Source organism: Choloepus didactylus, chromosome 17 (assembly GCF_015220235.1).
Source record: "Choloepus didactylus isolate mChoDid1 chromosome 17, mChoDid1.pri, whole genome shotgun sequence".
Taxonomy (NCBI): domain Eukaryota; kingdom Metazoa; phylum Chordata; class Mammalia; order Pilosa; family Megalonychidae; genus Choloepus; species Choloepus didactylus.
Window position 1 is genome coordinate 36,434,331 of NC_051323.1, and position 19,252 is coordinate 36,453,582.

Here is a 19,252-nt window from a genome sequence, read left to right on the forward strand (position 1 = left end):
CTATCTTTGTGCCAGTACCATGCTGTTTTGGCAACTGTGGCTTTATAATAAGCTTCAAAGTCAGGGAGTGTAAGTCCTCCCACTTCGTTTTTCTTTTTTAGAGTGTCTTTAGCAATTTGAGGCATCTTCCCTTTCCAAATAAATTTGATAACTAGCTTTTCCAAGTCTGCAAAGTAGGTTGTTGGAATTTTGATTGGGATTGCATTGAATCTGTAGATGAGTTTGGGTAGAATTGACATCTTAATGACATTTAGCCTTCCTATCCATGAACATGGATTATTTTTCCATCTTTCAAGGTCCCCTTCTATTTCTTTTAGTAGAGTTATATAGTTTTCTTTGTATAGGTCTTTTACATCTTCGGTTAAGTTTATTCCTAGGTACTTGATTATTTTAGTTGCTATTGAAAATGGTATCTTTTTCTTGAGTGTCTCTTCAGTTTGTTCATTTCTAGCATATAGAAACATTACTGACTTATGTGCATTAAGCTTGTATCCCGCTACTTTGCTAAATTTGTTTATTACCTCTAGTAGCTGTATCGTTGATTTCTCAGGGTTTTCAAGATATAAGATCATATCATCTGCAAACAATGACAGTTTTACTTCTTCTTTTCCAGTTTGGATGCCTTTTATTTCTTTGTCTTGCCGGATTGCCCTGGCTAGCACTTCCAGCACAATGTTGAATAACAGTAGTGACAGCGGGCATCCTTGTCTTGTTCCTGATCTTAGAGGGAAGGCTTTCAGTCTCTCACCATTGAGTACTATGCTGGCTGTGGGTTTTTCATGTATGCTCTTTATCATGTTGAGGAAGTTTCCTTCAATTCCTACCTTTTGAAGTGTTTTTATCAAAAACGGATGTTGGATTTTGTCAAATGCTTTTTCAGCATCTATTGAGATGATCATTTGATTTTTCCCTTTTGACTTGTTAATGTGTTGTAATACATTGATTGATTTTCTTATGTTGAACCATCCTTGCATGCCTGGAATGAACCCCACTTGGTCATGGTGTATGATTTTTTTTAATGTGTCTTTGGATTCGATTTGCAAGTATTTTGTTGAGGATTTTTGCATGTATATTCATTAGGGAGACTGACCGGTAGTTTTCCTTTTTTGTAGCATGTTTCCCTGGTTTTGGTATTAGATTGATGTTAGCTTCATAAAATGAGTTAGGTAGTGTTCCATTTTCTTCAATGTTTTGAAAGAGTTTGAGTAAGATTGGTGTCAGTTCTTTCTGGAAAGTTTGGTAGAATTCCCCTGTGAAGCCATCTGGCCCTGGGCATTTATTTGTGGGAAGATTTTTGATGACTGATTGGATCTCTTTGCTTGTGATGGGTTGGTTGAGGTCTTCTATTTCTTCTCTGGTCAGTCTAGGTTGTTCATATGTTTCCAGGAAATTGTCCATTTCCTCTACATTATCCAGTTTGTTGCCATACAGTTGTTCATAGTATCCTCATATAATTTTTTTAATTTCTTCAGGATCTGCAGTTATGTCACCTTTTTCATTCATTATTTTGTTTATATGGGTCTTCTCTCTTTTTGATTTTGTCAGTCTAGCTAGGGGCTTGTCAATCTTGTTGATCTTCTCAAAGAACCAACTTTTGGTGATATTTATCCTCTCTATTGTTTTTTTGTTCTCTATGTCATTTATTTCTGCTTTAATCCTTGTTATTTCTTTTCTTCTACTTGGTTTAGGATTGGTTTGCTGTTCATTTTCTAGCTTCTTCAGTTGATCTATTAGTTCTTTGATTTTGGCTCTTTCTTCCTTTCTAATATATGCGTTTAGTGCTATAAATTTCCCCCTTAGCACTGCTTTTGCTGCATCCCATAGGTTTTCGTATGTTGTGTTCTCATTTCCATTCGTCTCTATATATTTAGCAATTTCTCTTGCTATTTCTTCTTTAACCCACTGATTGTTTAGGAGTGTGTTGTTTAACCTCCAGGTATTTGTGAATTTTCTAAGTCTCTGATGGTTATTGACTTCCAATTGTATTCCATTGTGGTCAGAGAATGTGCTTTGAATAATTTCAATCTTTTTAAATTTATTGAGGCTTGTTTTATGTCCCAGCATATGATCTATTCTGGAGAAAGTTCCGTGAGCACTAGAAAAGTATGTGTATCCTGGTGATTTGGGATGTAATGTCCTGTAGATGTCTGTTAAATCTAATTCATTTATCAGATTGTTTAGGTTTTCAATTTCCTTATTGGTCTTCTGTCTGGTTGATCTATCTATAGGAGAGAGTGATGTGTTGAAGTCTCCCACAATTATTGCGGAAACATCAATTGCTTCCTTTAGTTTTGCCAGTGTTTCTCTCATGTATTTTGTGGCACCTTGATTGGGTGCATAGACATTTACGATTGTTATTTCTTCTTGTTGAATTGCCCCTTTTATTAGTATGTAGTGGCCTTCTTTGTCTCTCAAAACATCCCTGCATTTGAAGTCTATTTTATCTGAGATTAATATTGCTACACCTGCTTTCTTTTGGCTGTAGCTTGCATGAAATATTTTTTTCCATCCTTTCACTTTCAGTTTCTTTGTGTCCCTGTGTCTAAGATGAGTCTCTTGTATGCAACATATTGATGGTTCATTTTTTTTGATCCATTCTGCGAATCTATATCTTTTAATTGGGGAGTTTAATCCATTTACATTCAACGTTATAACCGTGAAGGCATTTCTTGAATCAGCCATCCTATCCTTTGGTTTATGTTTCTCATATTTTTCCCCTCTGTCTATTAATATCCTTTATTGTACCCATTCCGAATCTCTTTAGTACTGAACCTTTCTCCAGGTCTCTCTGTCCTTTCTTTGTGTCTCTGTCTCTAGGGCTCCCTTTAGTATCTCCAGTAGGGCAGTTGTCTTGTTAGCAAATTCTCTCAGCATTTGTTTGTCTGTGAAAAATTTAAGCTCTCACTCAAATTTGAAGGAGAGCTTTGCTGGATAAAGTATTCTTGGCTGGAAATTTTTCTCACTCAGAATTTTAAATATATCGTGCCACTGCCTTCTTGCCTCCATGGTGGCTGCTGAGTAGTCACTACTTAGTCTTATGCTGTTTCCTTTGTATGTGGTGAATTGCTTTTCTCTTGCTGCTTTCAGAACTTGCTCCTTCTCTTCTGTGTTTGATAGTGTGATCAGTATATGTCTCGGAGTGGGTTTATTTGGATTTATTCTATTTGGAGTTCGCTGAGCATTTATGATTTGTGTATTTATGTTGTTTAGAAGATTTGGGAAGTTTTCCCCAACAATTTCTTTGAATACTCTTCCTAGACCTTTACCCTTTTCTTCCCCTTCTGGGACACCAATGAGTCTTATATTCGGACGTTTCATATTATGTATCATATCCCTGAGGTCCATTTCGATTTTTTCAATTTTTTTCCCCATTCTTTCTTTTATGCTTTCATTTTCCATTCTGTCATCTTCCAGGTCACTGATTCGTTGTTCAACTTCCTCTAGTCTTGTACTATGAGTGTCCAGAATCTTTTTAATTTGGTCAACAGTTTCTTTAATTTCCATAAGATCATCCATTTTTTTATTTAGTCTTGCAATGTCTTCTTTATGCTCTTCTAGGGTCTTCTTGATTTCCTTTGTATCCCGTACTATCGTCTCATTGTTCATCTTTAGTTCTTTGAGTAGCTGCTCTAGGTGCTGTGTCTCTTCTGATCTTTTGATTTGGGTGCTTGGGCTTGGGTTATCCATATCGTCTGGTTTTTTCATACGCTTTATAATTTTCTGTTGTTTTTGGCCTCGTGGCATTTGCTGAACTTGATAGGGTTCTTTTAGGATTTGTAGACCAATTGAAGTCCTTATCTCTAATTTATCAGATCTACAGCTTCGTGGAGTACACTTTTTCTAACTAACCAGCAGGTGGCATCCACGGGCCACCTGTTCTCCACAAGCCAGCTCTCCCCTGCTTAGCCTTTTTGGTGAGTGGGGGAGTGAGTCTTGTGGGGTCCAACTGGTGTACCAAGCTTGCGTGTGTAGTTGGTGTTGCCTGCCCTGTATATGGGGCGTGTTTCTGGGCAGTCAGGGAGCGGGCGGGTGGCCCTAACAATCAAATCTCCCTGGTGATCCTAGAGTTTTAAAACTGCTGCAATAGTCTAATCCTTTAGTTCAGTCCTGCCACAGTTTGTCTCTGCCACTGACCCACAAGTCCTTGGTATTGGCGTATGGCTCCTGAGACTTGCAAGTGGGCCCCTCTTCCAGGCCGTGCACCCCGGGTCCTCTGTTGAGGGATGACTGTGCTATGTCACAGGTGAGTGCCGTCCCCCCAGGGCAGTTCTGGGCTGCTGGGCTGTGTAGGGAGGCTCCCAGTCTGCTGAAATGATGGTTGAATGGGGCTTTGTTAATTCACACTGCTCTACCTTCCCAACTCTGGGACAATCAGGTGAGGTTGCAGGGAAGGCTAATGTCCACGCCCAGTTTTGTGGTGTGCGCCTGTTATTTGAAGCACTTCCGTCACACTGGGTTTCTGGGGCAGCTCTGGACTATGGGGCTGGCGATGGGCAGGAGTGTTTCCTGTCCACCAGGATGATGGCTGTGAGCGGACACCCCCCTTTTCTTGGGAAGTTGTGGTGTTTAGTGAATTTTCTCAGCCACTGGATTATTGCGTTTTGTCTCAGAGCTCTCTTAGTTCTGCTCTTGACTTGACCTGCCCAAATTGCAAGTCTTTGAAGTTTTCTGTATTGGGCTTCTTAGAGTAATTGTTTTAGAAAAAGAAAAAGGGATTAAAAAAAAAAAGGGCCCTCCTCAGAGATCTAATGGGTTATTGAAATGCTAAGAGACAAAGCAACCAGGGCCATTAAGGAAAGGTCCACAGGGCAGAGAGATCAGCTTTTCTTCAGGATTTGCATATGCACCTCAGGGCCTGAGCTCTGCCCTTCCCCTTTCTATGTTCACCAGAACTCCAAAAATCCTCCGCTTTTATTTTGGAGTTTTTCGTGTTGTTTTTTTTCTATGCCTGTCTCCTCTCTGCTGGGCTGGCTGCTCTCAGATTCTCTGGTGTCTGGTCTCAGTCTATCTATGGTTGGAGTTTGGATCAATAGAATGAGTTTCCGATAAGGGCTGCCACTGCAGTTCTCCCTTCTCCTTCCCGGAGCTGACAGCCCCTCCTCCCACGGGACTGAGCCTGGCAGGGAGGGGCGCGGGTCCCCTGGCCACAAAAACTTACAGATTTCGCTGATCTCAGCAGTTCCACGTTTTCATGAGTGTTGGATGAAGTATGCCCAAAGTCAGATTGCTCTGTGGTGTCCAGTCCACGCAGTTCCTGGCTTTCTACCTACTTTCCTGGAGGAGTAACTAAAACATACAGCTCACCAGTCTGCCATCTTGCCCCGCCCCAGAACTATCATTCTTAAAACCTAGCTCTTAAACTTCAAATTCTTTAGTTTTTTCCTTAACACTCCTAGGTAAAGAGAATATCTGAAAAAATAGGTAGATATATTTTAAAATATTTAGGCTACATCTACCACTTTCTAAGTCCAAAAGTTCTTAGATAATAGGCTATAAGCAGTGATGGTCAGTTTTTAGATTTCACTGACAGAAAGGCACAGTTCTTAGGCTTATGAATAGTGGTGGGTCACTAGTCAATCATGGATAATATTCTTTCTTGTCAGATCATGGGTCTCAACTGTCATGACAAAGCATAGAGTGGTAATGATACATTAAATACAATGATACTAAAGGTCATGAAAAACTTGAAAATTCAGGTTATAATATTCAGCTTTTACAGGGAAATACTTCCTACCCTAATAGACATTTGGGATGCTTCTCAATTTTTACTAGTATAAATAACAATGTGAATATAGTTCTAGTTTTTAAATGCACTGTGACTGTAATAATTCCTTCTTCAAAAAAGACAAGTAACTTAGGTATCTGGGATAAAAAACAAAACAAAAAAAAGATTCTTAGGGAACATATATAGCATACAAGCACTAGAACCAAAACTTAAGGTCATACAGAAAGTATTTTCTTTAAAAGTTCTTAAAAGGCTGAAGGAATAAACAAATCTGAATATATCTACTAGATAGTAGATTTAAAAACTAAGTGACCTAAGGTACAAACAGGAACTTTTCACTGGTACCTGAAGACAAAAAGGTATATGTTACACCAAAGACTTCAGGTAACATCAGCTAAAGAATCATGTTGAGAATACTGCAGCAAATGCACCCTGTAAAATATCTCCATATGTGTAATGAGTGTTCATTTTTTTGCCATTATACCCAGTAGGACAACAAATTAAAAGACAGGATTTTCCCCAATAGGTATGAGCAGCAATTTAATCTCAATGGGACGTATCTTACCAATAGGAATCAAAAAGTCAACTAAAATGATCAAACTAAGTTATACCTTGTAATGTTACTTAAAAAAAAAAAAAAAGGGAAAAAGTCTTGTGATTACTGTGCCATCTATGCAACTAATAATAACAATAATAGCTAAATATGTTGGGATAGCAATTCAAAGAGATCAACTGTAAAATGATATTTCTGAGACAATCAGACAAATGTATACAGACTGGATATTTAATGATGCTAGGGAGTTACTATTAATTTTGTTAGAAGTTTTTGTGGCTATGTTTTTGTTTTTGTTTTTAAAAAGAGACCTTATCTCTTAGACATACCTACTGAAGTAATTACAGATAAAATGGGATGTCTGGGATTTTACTTAAAGTATTCCAGAAGAGGGAAGCAGGTACTATGCTATGGGAGAGGGTATAGATAAAACCAGAAGCATTGATAATTGTTGAAGCTGAGTGATATGTATGTAAGAGTTCATAATATTATTTCTACTTTTGTACTTGTTTGAAATTTTCCACAATAAAAAGTTAAACAAAAAACAACCTCTTACAGCTTCTTTCAGAAACAATTTCTCAGACCATAGGACGAAAATCAAATGACAGCTTTTTATAAGAGATTTTTTTAAATGATAACTAAATATGGTGTGTTTATATTAAGCACACATAATTATACCTCTCTGAACCTGATATTCTTTTTAAATTCTCATTCCTACATACTAATGGAAGGACACTGCTATAGTTCAGAAGCGCTCAATATTCCTCACAAATAATTTATAGATGACAAACTGCTGTTCATAAGACTTAAGTGTTGACCAAAGGAATGAAGATACATGCTTTTGAAAAGGGTCCCAAATCAACCAGGAGATCTTGTCTAAAGGCTCATCCAGTGGCTTATCCACTAACTCTTTAAGGTTTTGGCGAATTCTCCTCTTATTACCCGAATTTCCAGTAGGGACCTACATTCTGTTCATGAATCTTATAGTATGCTTCCCACAACCCTAAACCAATCTCAAGATTTGGGGGAAATAAAAAACAACTTTCCTCAAAATACATGAAAAATCCTATTTAGAATAAATGCAATTATGTCAGTACATAACATTATTGTTTAAAATTCAAATGTGCCTCAATATTTCATTATTTTAGCCTACCCTACAACAGAAATACAGAGTGCTAATCATAAATAAGCTTCTTCTCCTACTTAAGATCTACCTACCTTGTGAGACAAACATTAATTTGCTACTCTTCAATCAATAATGTAAGACAACAATTTCTTTGTGAACTTTTAATGGAATATTATTGTTAGTTTTTTTTGTTTTTTTTTTTTATTTTTTTAATAACTTAATACAACACATCAAAATTTGTGGAATGGTATAACACAAACAGTGAACCCTAATGTAAACTATGGCCTACAGTTAATAGTATGACTACAATACTGTTCCATCAATTGAAACAAAAGTACCACACAAATCCAAAGTGTTGATAATAGGGAACACCAGGGGATGAAGAGGAGTGCTAAGTATGTGGGACCTCTGTATTTTCTGCATGATTTTTCCATAAACTTACAACTTTAATTAAAAAAAAAAAAAAGTGGGATGTAGCAAGCAGTGCTTAGAGGGAAATTTATATCTTTAGATGCTTAAATTAGAAAGAAGGGTTTAAAACTATAATCCAATTTTTTTTAACCTTAAGAAGCTAGAAAGACAAAGGAATAAATCTTCCTCACCAAGGGCCTGGCAATGATTTCTTAGAGATGACATCAAAAACATAAGTAAATAAAAAAAGTAAATAAACTGAACTTTATCACAATTAAAAACTGGTGCTTCACTGACAAGGAAGTGAAAGAACCCACAGATTGGTTGCACACTATCTAGTCTTAGAACACACTATCTGGATAGGCTCCAAATTTTCAAAACCATCAATTTCTGGTTTCTTTGTGCTCAAGAGTACAGTTCTCAGCTTATCCCTATCCCTCTCACATTTTACTAGAAGCTGCAAGGAGAAGCCACGCTGCACCTCCCACACTTAGCTTGAAAATCTCTTCAGCTAAGTAACCAAGTTCTGCCTTCCAGTTCTGCCTTCCATCTGACATCAGAATTCAATTTCGCCAAGTTATCTGCTACTTTAAAACAAGAATCACCTTTCCCCAGTTTCCAATAACACATTCATCACTTTCTTCTAAGGCCTCATTGGAAGTACTTTTAGCATCCATATTTTTACCAACAGTCTCTTCAAAGCACTCTAAGCTTTTTCCATCAAACACCTCACAACTTTTCCAGCCTCTATCCATTATCCAATTCCAATGCTGTTTCCACATTTTAGATATTTGTAATAGTAGCACCTCACTCTCTGGTACTGAAACCTGTTTGCTAAAACATATACCAAGCAATAGGTTGCCTTAAACAACAGGAATTGATTGGTTTGCAGTTTTGAGGCTAGAAGTCCAAAATCAAGTCATAATTAAGGCTTCATCAAGGCGATGCTTTCCCCCACAGGACTGTGGAGTTCTGGGGCTGTCAGCAATCCTTGGCCCTTGGCTTTTTTTGTCACATGACAATACACATGATAGCCTCTCCTGGCTTCTCCCTTCTCTTTCAGGTTCTGCTAACTTCTAGCTTCTGGCTGCTCCCCTATGGCATTCTGTTACTGTGGCCTTCCCTATAGGGCCTTGATAATAAGATTAAGACCCATTCTGATTCAGTTGGGCCACACCTTAATTGAAGTAACTTCATCAAAAAGGTCCCTATATACAAGAGTTTACACCTACAGGAAAGGATTAAGTTTACGAACATGTTTTTCTATGGTACGCAGCCATAGCTACAAGCCACCAGAATGTTGTAGGTAAATGAATGGAAAAATATATGCCATGTAAACACTAATCAAGAGAGCTGGAATGGCTGTGCTATATCAGACAAAAAATTATTGCCTGAGACAATTTATAATGATTAGAGTCAATGTATGAAGATAAAACAATTATAAATATATACCCACCTAACAACAGAACCCCAAAATAAAAGCAGCAAAAATTGTTACAACTGAAGGTTAAAAAAAAAAAATTCAACAACAGTAGTGGGAGATTTTAACACCCCACTTTCAATAATGGACAGAACAACTAGGCAGAATATAAACAAGGAAACAGAAATTAAACAATTCTATAAAATAACTAGACCCAACAGATATATATACATAGAACACTCCACACAACAAACAGCAGAATATACATTCTTCTCAAGTGCTCAAGAAACTTTCTCTGGGATAGACCATATGTTATGTCACAAAACAAGTCTCAGTAAGCTTAAAAGAGCTGAAATCAGACAAGTGGTCTCTAATCACAAACGAATGAAATTAGAAACAAAAAGCAAAAGAAAATTTGAGAAAATTTAAAATGTGAAAATTAAATAACATACTCGTAAATACCAACCAGGTTAAAGACGGTATCACATATGAAATTAAAAAATACTTTGAGATAAATGAAAATAGATTCACAGCACACTAAGACCTTCCACCTAATCAAACTTCCACCTCCAGAAACCAGAAAAATAAAAGAAGCAATAAAGATTAAAGTAGAAATAAATGAAATAGATAATAGAAAAATAGGCAAAAGTCAATGAAACCAAAATACAGTTCTATGAATAAGAACAAAATCGACAAACCTTTAGCTTGACTAAGAAAAAAGAGACACGTCAACTTACTAATACCAAGAATAAAAGAGGGGACAATACTACCAGCCTTACAGAAATAAAAAGGATAAGGGAATGCTATGATACATTTTATGCCAACAAATTAGATAACCTAGAAGAAATGAACAAATTCCTAGAAAGTCAGAAACTCCCAAAACAGACTGAAAAAGAAAAAAAGAAAGAAAAAGAAAATCTAAATAGACAGGCAACAAGTAAAGAGATTGAAGTAGTTGTCAGAAAACTTCTGTTAAAGAAAAGCCCAGGACCAGACGGCTTCACTGGTGAATCCTACCAAATCCTCAAAGAAGAATGAACATCAATCTTTCACAAACTCCTAACTCATTATATGAAGTTCTATTTACCCAGATATCAAAACCAGACAGAGAGAGGGGGTGGGGCAAGATGGCACAGTGGTGAGATGTGGAATCCAGTTACCCCTCTAGGGCAGCTGGTAAATAGCCAGGAACTGTCTGGAACAGCCATGTTTCAGGCATTTCTGTGGATGGTCAAGCATCATACACCAATGTGTAATGGGAGAAACCTCTGAGATCCCAGCAAAATATAAGTTTCCTGGTAGTAGGGCTGGCACCCTCCAGGCACAGCAGACTGTCTTGGAGCTGATTCCCCGAAGGAAATAGAAACAACCTGTGCTGGGAGAAGGAGGGGTGCTCCTTGTTAATAGTTTTTAAACATTAAATACTTTTATAACAGGCTCTAAATTGTTTTATTGTACTGGAACCTTGCTGATGCAAATATTACTCAAAGTAACTAGGCCATTTTTGTTACACATAGACTAATAATGATGTTAAAATGAATAAAACCAAAACAAACATTTACTGAAGATTAGAGACATCACAGATTAGAAAGATAGATAGTTCCTGAATAAGCTACAATCTAGTCAGGGAAACAGGACCAATTCATAATTTGAAAACAATAAACTTTTTTTTTTAATTCCTCCAGAATGATCTAAAATGCAAATCTAACATCTGTAATTTTTGGTTTAAAACTCTTCAATGACTGCTCATTGCCTAGAGAATAAGTGCAAGATCCTTAAAAGACCAGCCAAGACCCTCTAAAATTGGGTCCCAAGTCTCATCTCCAACACCTCCACAACTCAAACTTTGCACTCTTATCAATACTCAAGTACTTGAAGTGTCTCCAAACAGCCTCAAATCTCCATGCCTTTGCTCAAACTCTTCCTTCTGTCTTTTTACGTTTACCCTCTTCCCTCCTGTGCCTGTTCCGATATATTACGTCCCCCAAGAAAAAGTCATTATCTTTTAATCCTATCTTATGGGATATTTGGATTAGGTTGTTTCCATGGAGATGCGACACACTCAACTGTGGGTGGTAACTTTGAGTAGATTATTTCCATGGAGGTATAGCCTCGTCCATTTAGCGTGGGTCTTGATTTGTTTACTGGAGCCCTATAAGAGCTCAGACAGAAGGAACTCAGTGTTGCAGCTGAGAGAGACATTTTGGAGATGGCTGTTGAAAGCAGACTTTTGCTAGCCTAGAGTATGCTCCAGAGAAGCCATGAGATATGAAGCCCAGAGTATGCCCCAGGACATGCTAAGACAGGACCCCCAGGCACTTAGAGAGAAACATCCTGGGAGAAAGAACCCAGAACGCACAGGAGCTGACAGAGGAACTGAAACACAACCCAGGATAAGCAGTCGCCAGCCATGTGCCTTCCCAGCTAACACAAGTTTTCCGGACACCAATGGCCTTTCTTCAGCAACAGTATACTAGGGTTGATGCCTTAATTTGGACATTTTTATGGCCTTCAGACTGTAAATTTGTAACCAAATAAACCCCATTTCTGGTATTTTGCATAACGGCAACATTAGCAAACCAGAACACCTCCCAACCACTCTTCAAGACACATCACAAGTGGCACCTTCTCCATTACCTGCTATACATTCCTAAGCTGGCTAGATCCCTTCCTCTGAACTCTTATACCATGTGACTACCTTAATTAAAGCACCTACTACTTTTTATTGAAATACTGTTTACCTACCCATTTTCTCCACTAGACTAAAAACTTCTCAAGCACAAGCACTTTGTTTTATTCTACCCCAACTTCTGGCTCAAGGATTCACATATAATAGATGCTCAATGTTTGCTGAAATAAATGTTGATGGCACAAAGTTGTACAAAACTAATCTTTAAATTATCAGAGATACATAATAGCACACTGATCTAATCAGTGAAGTATAAACACCATTATTCCAAGTGTCACTGTATCTTACATCCATTTCTCCTGGCATCTTCTCTATGCAATGTAATACTGCCATACACAGACAGCAGCTACTTAAACTTTTTCAGTTAATGCAGAAACCAAATTGATACATTACATGCTTGTAAGGCTGAGAACTGCTTCCTTGTGAAATTACAAATCAGGTACATTATTACTGAGGTGCAGCCACTTTTGATAGTTGGGGACAAAAGAAGAACAAGGCTTTAATTTTTTTCCATTTCAGCATTTTTTCTCAGTCGGGCAAATGGAATCAAATGATGACATAATTTCTTTTTCCTCCTAAAGGCGGTCAGAAGTTTCATATGCTTCATCAGTCTCATAACAGCATTTTAAATTCTCGCAAGGAGTAAAAACAAAGTTATTTTTTGAACTTCTTAAAAAAATCACTTGTAAAAATGATACTTAATAACTACTATGGAATTCTGATCAGAGCATTGAGAACATAATGAAAAGATTCAGTGGTCAAACTAAATTACATTTTTACCAGATGAGAGATGGAATTGGTAGGTCATCCAGGATAACCAACCAGCTGAGTGTTGAAACTTCTCTTAACATCTCCGATAACTAGCTGTCAGATCCACTCTTAAACACTGCTAGTGCCTGAGGAACTCACTACCTTTCAGGCATGCCAACCTATTTTGGATGGGTTCTATTATGAAATACTTCCTTTATAGAAATCTTTCTCTCTAGCTTGTACCCACTGACCCTAGCTCTATCCTATTGAACTTTACAAAACATGTCTAATCTCTGCAACACGAGAGTCCTTCAGATGACTAATGGATATTACCACTCTCAAAATCTTGCCAGGTTAAACAATCTGGAAAACAGTTGGGTATGCCTTCATAAAACATCACTACTGGCTCCTTTTTCCGTGAATGGTCTCCAACAACTGAATACAGAACTCCAAGTGTGAAACGATCAGAACCCGGAGACACCCCTCTGTCACACGAAATATTATGCTATTTCTATATTCTTTATCAGAAAGTACACCCCACCCCCATTTTTGGCATAGTGGAGAGAGAGCTCAGGAAAGCGAATACAGGTCACCGGGATCACCAGTTCTGGGCCTGCTAGAGTAATCAGATGTCCTCTTTTGCAGTTAACTGTTAATCAAATCATAAACTACCTACACAAGCGAAACTCGAGAGATTAAAAGGAACTCCGAGGCGAAGTGACGCCTCTCCTCCCAAGCCACCCACTGGGAATTCCGCAGTCGAAGAAGGCCTCTCCAAACAATCCACCTACCCAGGGCAGAAATGCGCGATATGGGGTGTGAGACCAAGCATAGGATTAAAGTCTAGTATTTTAGGACCTGTGTTTGGGCCTGCGGGGAGGGGAACCTCGGTCTCATTTTCAGATCTCTGAAGAAAAACACAAGGGGGTAAAGGCAATTCCTCTACATACCTATCTCTAAATCTTGCCCAGAGGGGCGGAGAGGGGGTTAGATGAGAGATGGTTGTGGTGACCACCTCGCTGCCGACTGTGGAAATGAGAAAGTGTGAAAGGATTGTCAATTTGGGTTCTGGTTTTTACCTTCACATTTCTGCTCCACAAAGTCCAAGATGGGGATGGACCAGTCCGGGCCTCGCAAGAACCCCGCGATGCTCTCCACCACCCACTCCACCTCCTCCTCTTCTTCCGCCGCCATCCCAGCCCCGCGGGGCGAAGGAAAGCCCTAGGCCAGAGCTCCCGAGCTTGCTAAGGCCTTTGGGCCGCAGAAAGCCAAGACAGTATAGGGGGCTTCCCGGGACCGGGGGAAGAATTGCCCGCAGTATTTCCTACACCTGGACGAAAACTGCAAACCGGTTAACGTAAAATGGTCGCTATGGCAACTAGCACAGCTGCCACGGGCTACCGCCGGAAGTGAAGCCTGCTTCCTTGGAGCCTGCGCACCTCAGAAAGAAGCATTTGAAAAACGTTTCCGATTGGCTGGAAAAGAACAGAAGCAGTTTAAAGCATATCCCTCCGACCGTGGGCCCAGAGTTGCTAGGGATAACGGTAGAAGTGTAGCTATTGGGCAGAGATGCTGGTAAAAACCTTTGCGTTCGCTCTTCCAAGAAGGGCGTGGGAGCCAAGGCGTAGAAATGACGCACTGACGGCAAGGAAGTGGGATTCGGATTAAAAGGGCTTTGAAGCACATGAGTCTCATTTTCAACTTCGCTGACCCAGAAGCGTTTGTAGTTAAAGGTAATTTGAAAATACAAAGTCTAGCAAATAGCTTTGTGAGACTTCAATTCTCCTTGCAGTCAGTTTGCACTGGGTAGCTACAGTTTTTCATTACTAGAGAAAACTGGTTTTAGAGGATTTTCAAGGACAAAATCAAGCTTAATATGCTTTAAATAAATGCGTGCATAATGAAATCTTTGGTCAGATAACTCCAGCTCATCTCTACCATTGTAATGTGTTTTATATGATGTGGTCTACAACGGTCAAGATGCTTGGAGTCTCAAAAGATCTTCACGCAGCATTTTATATATATACACATAACCACATACATATACATAAATGAGATCATATTGTAAATACATTTATGAAACATTTTCCATTAATATATCAACTTCTCATACAAAAATAGAAGACTTAATCTATTTTTGTGTGTGTATGCATCATACTTTAATGCATAAGTGTGATCATCTAACACATATTTTAGTGCGCAGATATTTTTTCTTTTATTTTTGTCCTGAGGTGTGGGTGTACAATAAATTATCCAACTATTTTTGCTTCCACAACTGCTGAAATAAACAGCAGTTTATTGTACCTAAGAACTGTTGGTTTTATTTGCAATTCCAAAGGATAGATTCCAAGTATAATCTTTTATTTAGTTGAACAATCCTCAACTGATGAATTATATTGTTTCAATTTTTTAAATTCATAAGCAACTGTATAATTAACATACTGGTACATTTTTTTATTTTTATTAGAGAAATTTAGGTGTACAGAAAAGTCATGCTGAAAATACAGAGTTCCCGTAAATCCCCATCACACACATCCAGTTTTCCTGAAACTATTATTAACATTTTGCATTAGTGTGATAACTTTGTTACAGCTGATGAAACAATGCTTCATAGATCTAACTATTAACTGTACTTCAGAGTATATGCTAGGGTTCACTGTTTGTACTGTACAGTCTTTTTAAAAAAATTTTTATTCTAGTAACGTACATACAACCCCAAATTTCCACCTTCCACCACATTCAAATATACAATTCAGTGGAGTCAACTACATTCACAATGTTGTTTTACCATCACCACCATCCATTAACAAAACATTTCCATCATCCCAAACAGAAATTCTGTACCAATTAAACATTAACTCCCCATTCCCTCCCCCCACTCCAGCCCCTGGTAACCTATATTCTAGTTTCTGAATCTATGAATTTGTTTATTGTAATTATTTCATATCAGTGAGATCATACAATATCTGTCCTTTTGTGTCTAGCTTTTTTTCACTCAACATAATATCCTCAAGGTTCATCCATGTTGTCACATGTATCAGAACTTCAGTCCTTTTGATGACTGAATAATATTCCATTATATGTATATACCACATTTTGTTTATCCATTCATCAGTTAATGGACACTTGTTCCTTCCACCTTTTGGCTGTTGTATAAAATGCTGCTATGAACATCAGTGTGCAAGTATCTGTTCGAGTCCCTGCTTTCAGTTCTTTTGGGTTTATGTCTAGAGGTGAAATTGCCAGGTCCTATGGTAGTTCTATTCTTAACTTTCAGAGGAACCCCCAAGCTGTCTTCCACAGCAACTGCACCATTTTACATTCTCACCATGAACAAGTGTTCCTATTTCTCCACGTCCTCTCCAACACTTATTTCTGTTATTACAGTAGCCATTCTAGTGGATGTAAAATGATATCTCATTGTGGTTTTCTTTTGCATTACCCTAATGGCTAATGATGTTGAGCATCTTTTCATGTACTTATTGGCCATTTTTATGTATTCTTTGGAGAAATAAATTTTGAAGTCTTTTGCTCATTTCTTCAATTGGGTTGTTTGTCTTTTTGTTATCAAGTTGTAAGATTTCCTTATATATTCTGGATATTAAATCCTTATTGGATATGTGTTTTCAAAATTTACCCACTTTGTATTTTGACTTCTCACTTACATGATGCAAAAAAGTTTTAACTTTGATAAAGTCCCATTTATCTGTGTTTTCTTTTGTTGCTCATGTTTTGTTGTAAAGTCTAAGAAACTGTCATCTAACACAAGGTCTTAAAGATGCTTCCCTATATTTTATTCTAGGTGTTATATATTTTTGGTTCTCATATTTAGGTCTTTGATCCATTTTGAGTTAATTTTTGTATATTGTGTGAGGTAAGACTGTTTTTCATTCACTGGCATTTGAACATCCAGTTTTTCCCAGTAGCATTTACTGAAGAGAATGTTCTTTTCCCATTGAGTGGTTTTGGCAACCTTGTAAAAAATCAACTGGCCATATATGTTAGGATTGATTTCTGAACTCTCAATTTGATTCCATTTGTCTATGTGTCTGTGTTTGTGCCAATACCATTCTCTTTTGATTAGTATAGCTTTTTTAATAAGTTTTAAAATCAGGAAATGTGAGTCCTCTAACTTTATTCTTCTTCAAGATGGTTTGGTTTATTCAGGGCCCCTTACCCTTCCATAGAAATGGGATGATCAACTTTTCGATTTCTGTCAAGAAGGCTATTGGAATTTTTTGTTTGTTTGTTTGTTTAATGTTTTTGAGATTGTTCATATACCATACAGTCATCCAAAGATCCAAAGTGCACAATCAGTTGCCCACAGTGCCATTATACAGCTGTGCATCCATCACCACAATAATTTTTTTTTCAATTTTTAGAACATTTTATTTACTCCGGAAAAGAAATAAAGTCAAAAAAAGAAAACACAAATCTTCCCATACCCCTAACCACCCCCCTCCGTTATTGAGACTTATAGTATTAGTATAGTGCATTTGTTACTGTTGATGACAGAATGTTAAAATAGTATTAACTGTAGTACATAGTTTGCAATAGACATATTTTTACCTATATACCTCTCTATTATTAACTTCTAATTATAGTGTCATACATTTGTTCTAATTCATGAAAGAGATTTCTAATATTCGTACAGTTAATCATGGATATTGTCCACCACAAGATTCACCGTTTTATACATTCCCATCTTTTAACCTCCGGCCTTCCTTCTGGTGACATACGTGACTCTAAGCTTCCCCTTTCCACCACATTCACGCACCATTCAGCATTGTTAGTTATTCTCACGATAACATGCTACTGTCACCTCTGTCCATTTCCAAACACTTAAATTCAACCTAGTTAAACAGTCTGCTCATAATAAGCAACTGCCCCCCATTCTTTAGCCTCATTCTATATCCTGGTAACTTATATTTCATGTCTATGAGTTGACATATTGTAATTAGTTCATATCAGTGAGACCATACAATATTTGTCTTTATGTGTCTGACTTATTTCACTCAATATAGTGCCCTCAAGTTTTCTTCATCACCCTGTTTCCTTTAAGACAGTTTTGTTCACCCACCATACATTCCATCCTAAGTAAACAATCAGCAGTTCCCTGTATAATCGTGTATTCATGCATTCACCACCATCACCACTATCTGTACAAGGACATCTCCTTTTCTTCCACAAAGAAGGAGGAAGAGTCAAAGAAGGTAGAGAGCAAAAGAAAAAGAAAAGGAAAGAAAAAAAATGACAGCTAAAAAGTAAGAAAAGTAAAGACAGAATTAAACTAAAGTACAATAAAAGAGTCAGACAACATCACCAATGCCAACAGTCCCATATCCCTTCCTTATGTCCCCCTCTTACAGGCATTTAGCTTTGGTATATTGCCTTTGTTACATTAAAGGAAGCATAATACAATGTTTCTGTTAACTATAATTTCTAGTTTACATTAATTGTATTTTTTCCCCAATACCACCCCATTTTTAACATCTTGCAAGACTGACATTCATTTGTTCTCCCTCATGTAAAAGCATATTTGTACATTTTATCACAATTGTTGAGCACTCTAGGTTTCACTGAGTTATACAGTCCCAGTCTTTATCTTTCCTCTTTCCTTCTGGTGTCCCACATGTTCCTAACCTTCCTCTTTCAACCATACTCACAGCCATCTTTGTTCAGTGTACTTACATTGTTATGCTACCGTCACCCAAAATTGTGTTCCAAATCTCTCTGTCCATAGTGCCCTGTAGTATTTCCTGTAGAGCAGATATCTTGTTCATAAACTCTCTCATTGTCTGTTTGTCAGACAATGAGAGAGTTTTTAAACTCGCCCTCATATTTGAGGGACAGTTTTGCCAGATATAGGATTCTTGGTTGGCAGTTTTTCTCTTTTAGTATCTTAAATATATTACACCACTTCCTTCTTGCCTCCATGGTTTCTGCTGAGAAATCCGCACATAGTCTTATCAGGCTTCCTTTGTATGTGATGGATCACTTTTCTCTTGCTACTTTCAGAATTCTTTGTCTTTGACGTCTGATAATCTGATTATTATGTGTCTTGACATAGGCCTATTCAGATCTATTCTGTTTGGGTTATGCTGCGTTTCTTAGATCTGTAATTTTATGTCTTTCAGAAGAGACAAGAAATTTTCGTTGATTATTTCCGATATTTTTGCTTCTGCCCCTTTTCCCTTCTCTTTTGTTTCTGGGACACCGATGACACATACATTCATGCATTTCATGTTGTGATTCAGTTCCCAGGGATGTTGCTCATATTTTTCCATTCTTTTTCCTGTCTGTTCTTTTGTGTGTAGGATTTCAGATGTCTTGTTCTCCAGGTCCTGAGTGTTTTCTTCTGCCTCTTGAGATCTGTTGTTGTGTGTCTCTGTTGTGTCTTTCATCTCTTGTGTTGTGCCTTTCATTTCCATAGATTCTGCCAGTTGTTTTTTCAGACTTTTGATTTCTACCATATGTTCACCCAGTGTTTTCTTTATATCCTTCATCTCTTTTGCCATATCTTCCCTGAACTCATTGATTTGGTTTTTTAATTGATTTAGTATACTTCTTTGAAAATC

The 19,252-nt window shown here is 37.6% G+C and overlaps 1 protein-coding gene across 1 annotated transcript in view; it reads right to left on the reverse strand.

Annotated features, from left to right (window-relative positions):
• The window catches only part of CFAP36 (cilia and flagella associated protein 36), a 56,744-nt gene extending 42,683 nt beyond the window's left edge, over positions 1–14,061 (reverse strand). The window contains exon 1 of the mRNA XM_037807109.1: positions 13,754–14,061. Coding sequence (XP_037663037.1) covers positions 13,754–13,868 — 115 coding nt within the window. The 5' untranslated portion in view covers positions 13,869–14,061. The remainder of the gene's footprint in view (positions 1–13,753) is intronic.
• Positions 14,062–19,252: the final 5,191 nt, after the last annotated feature.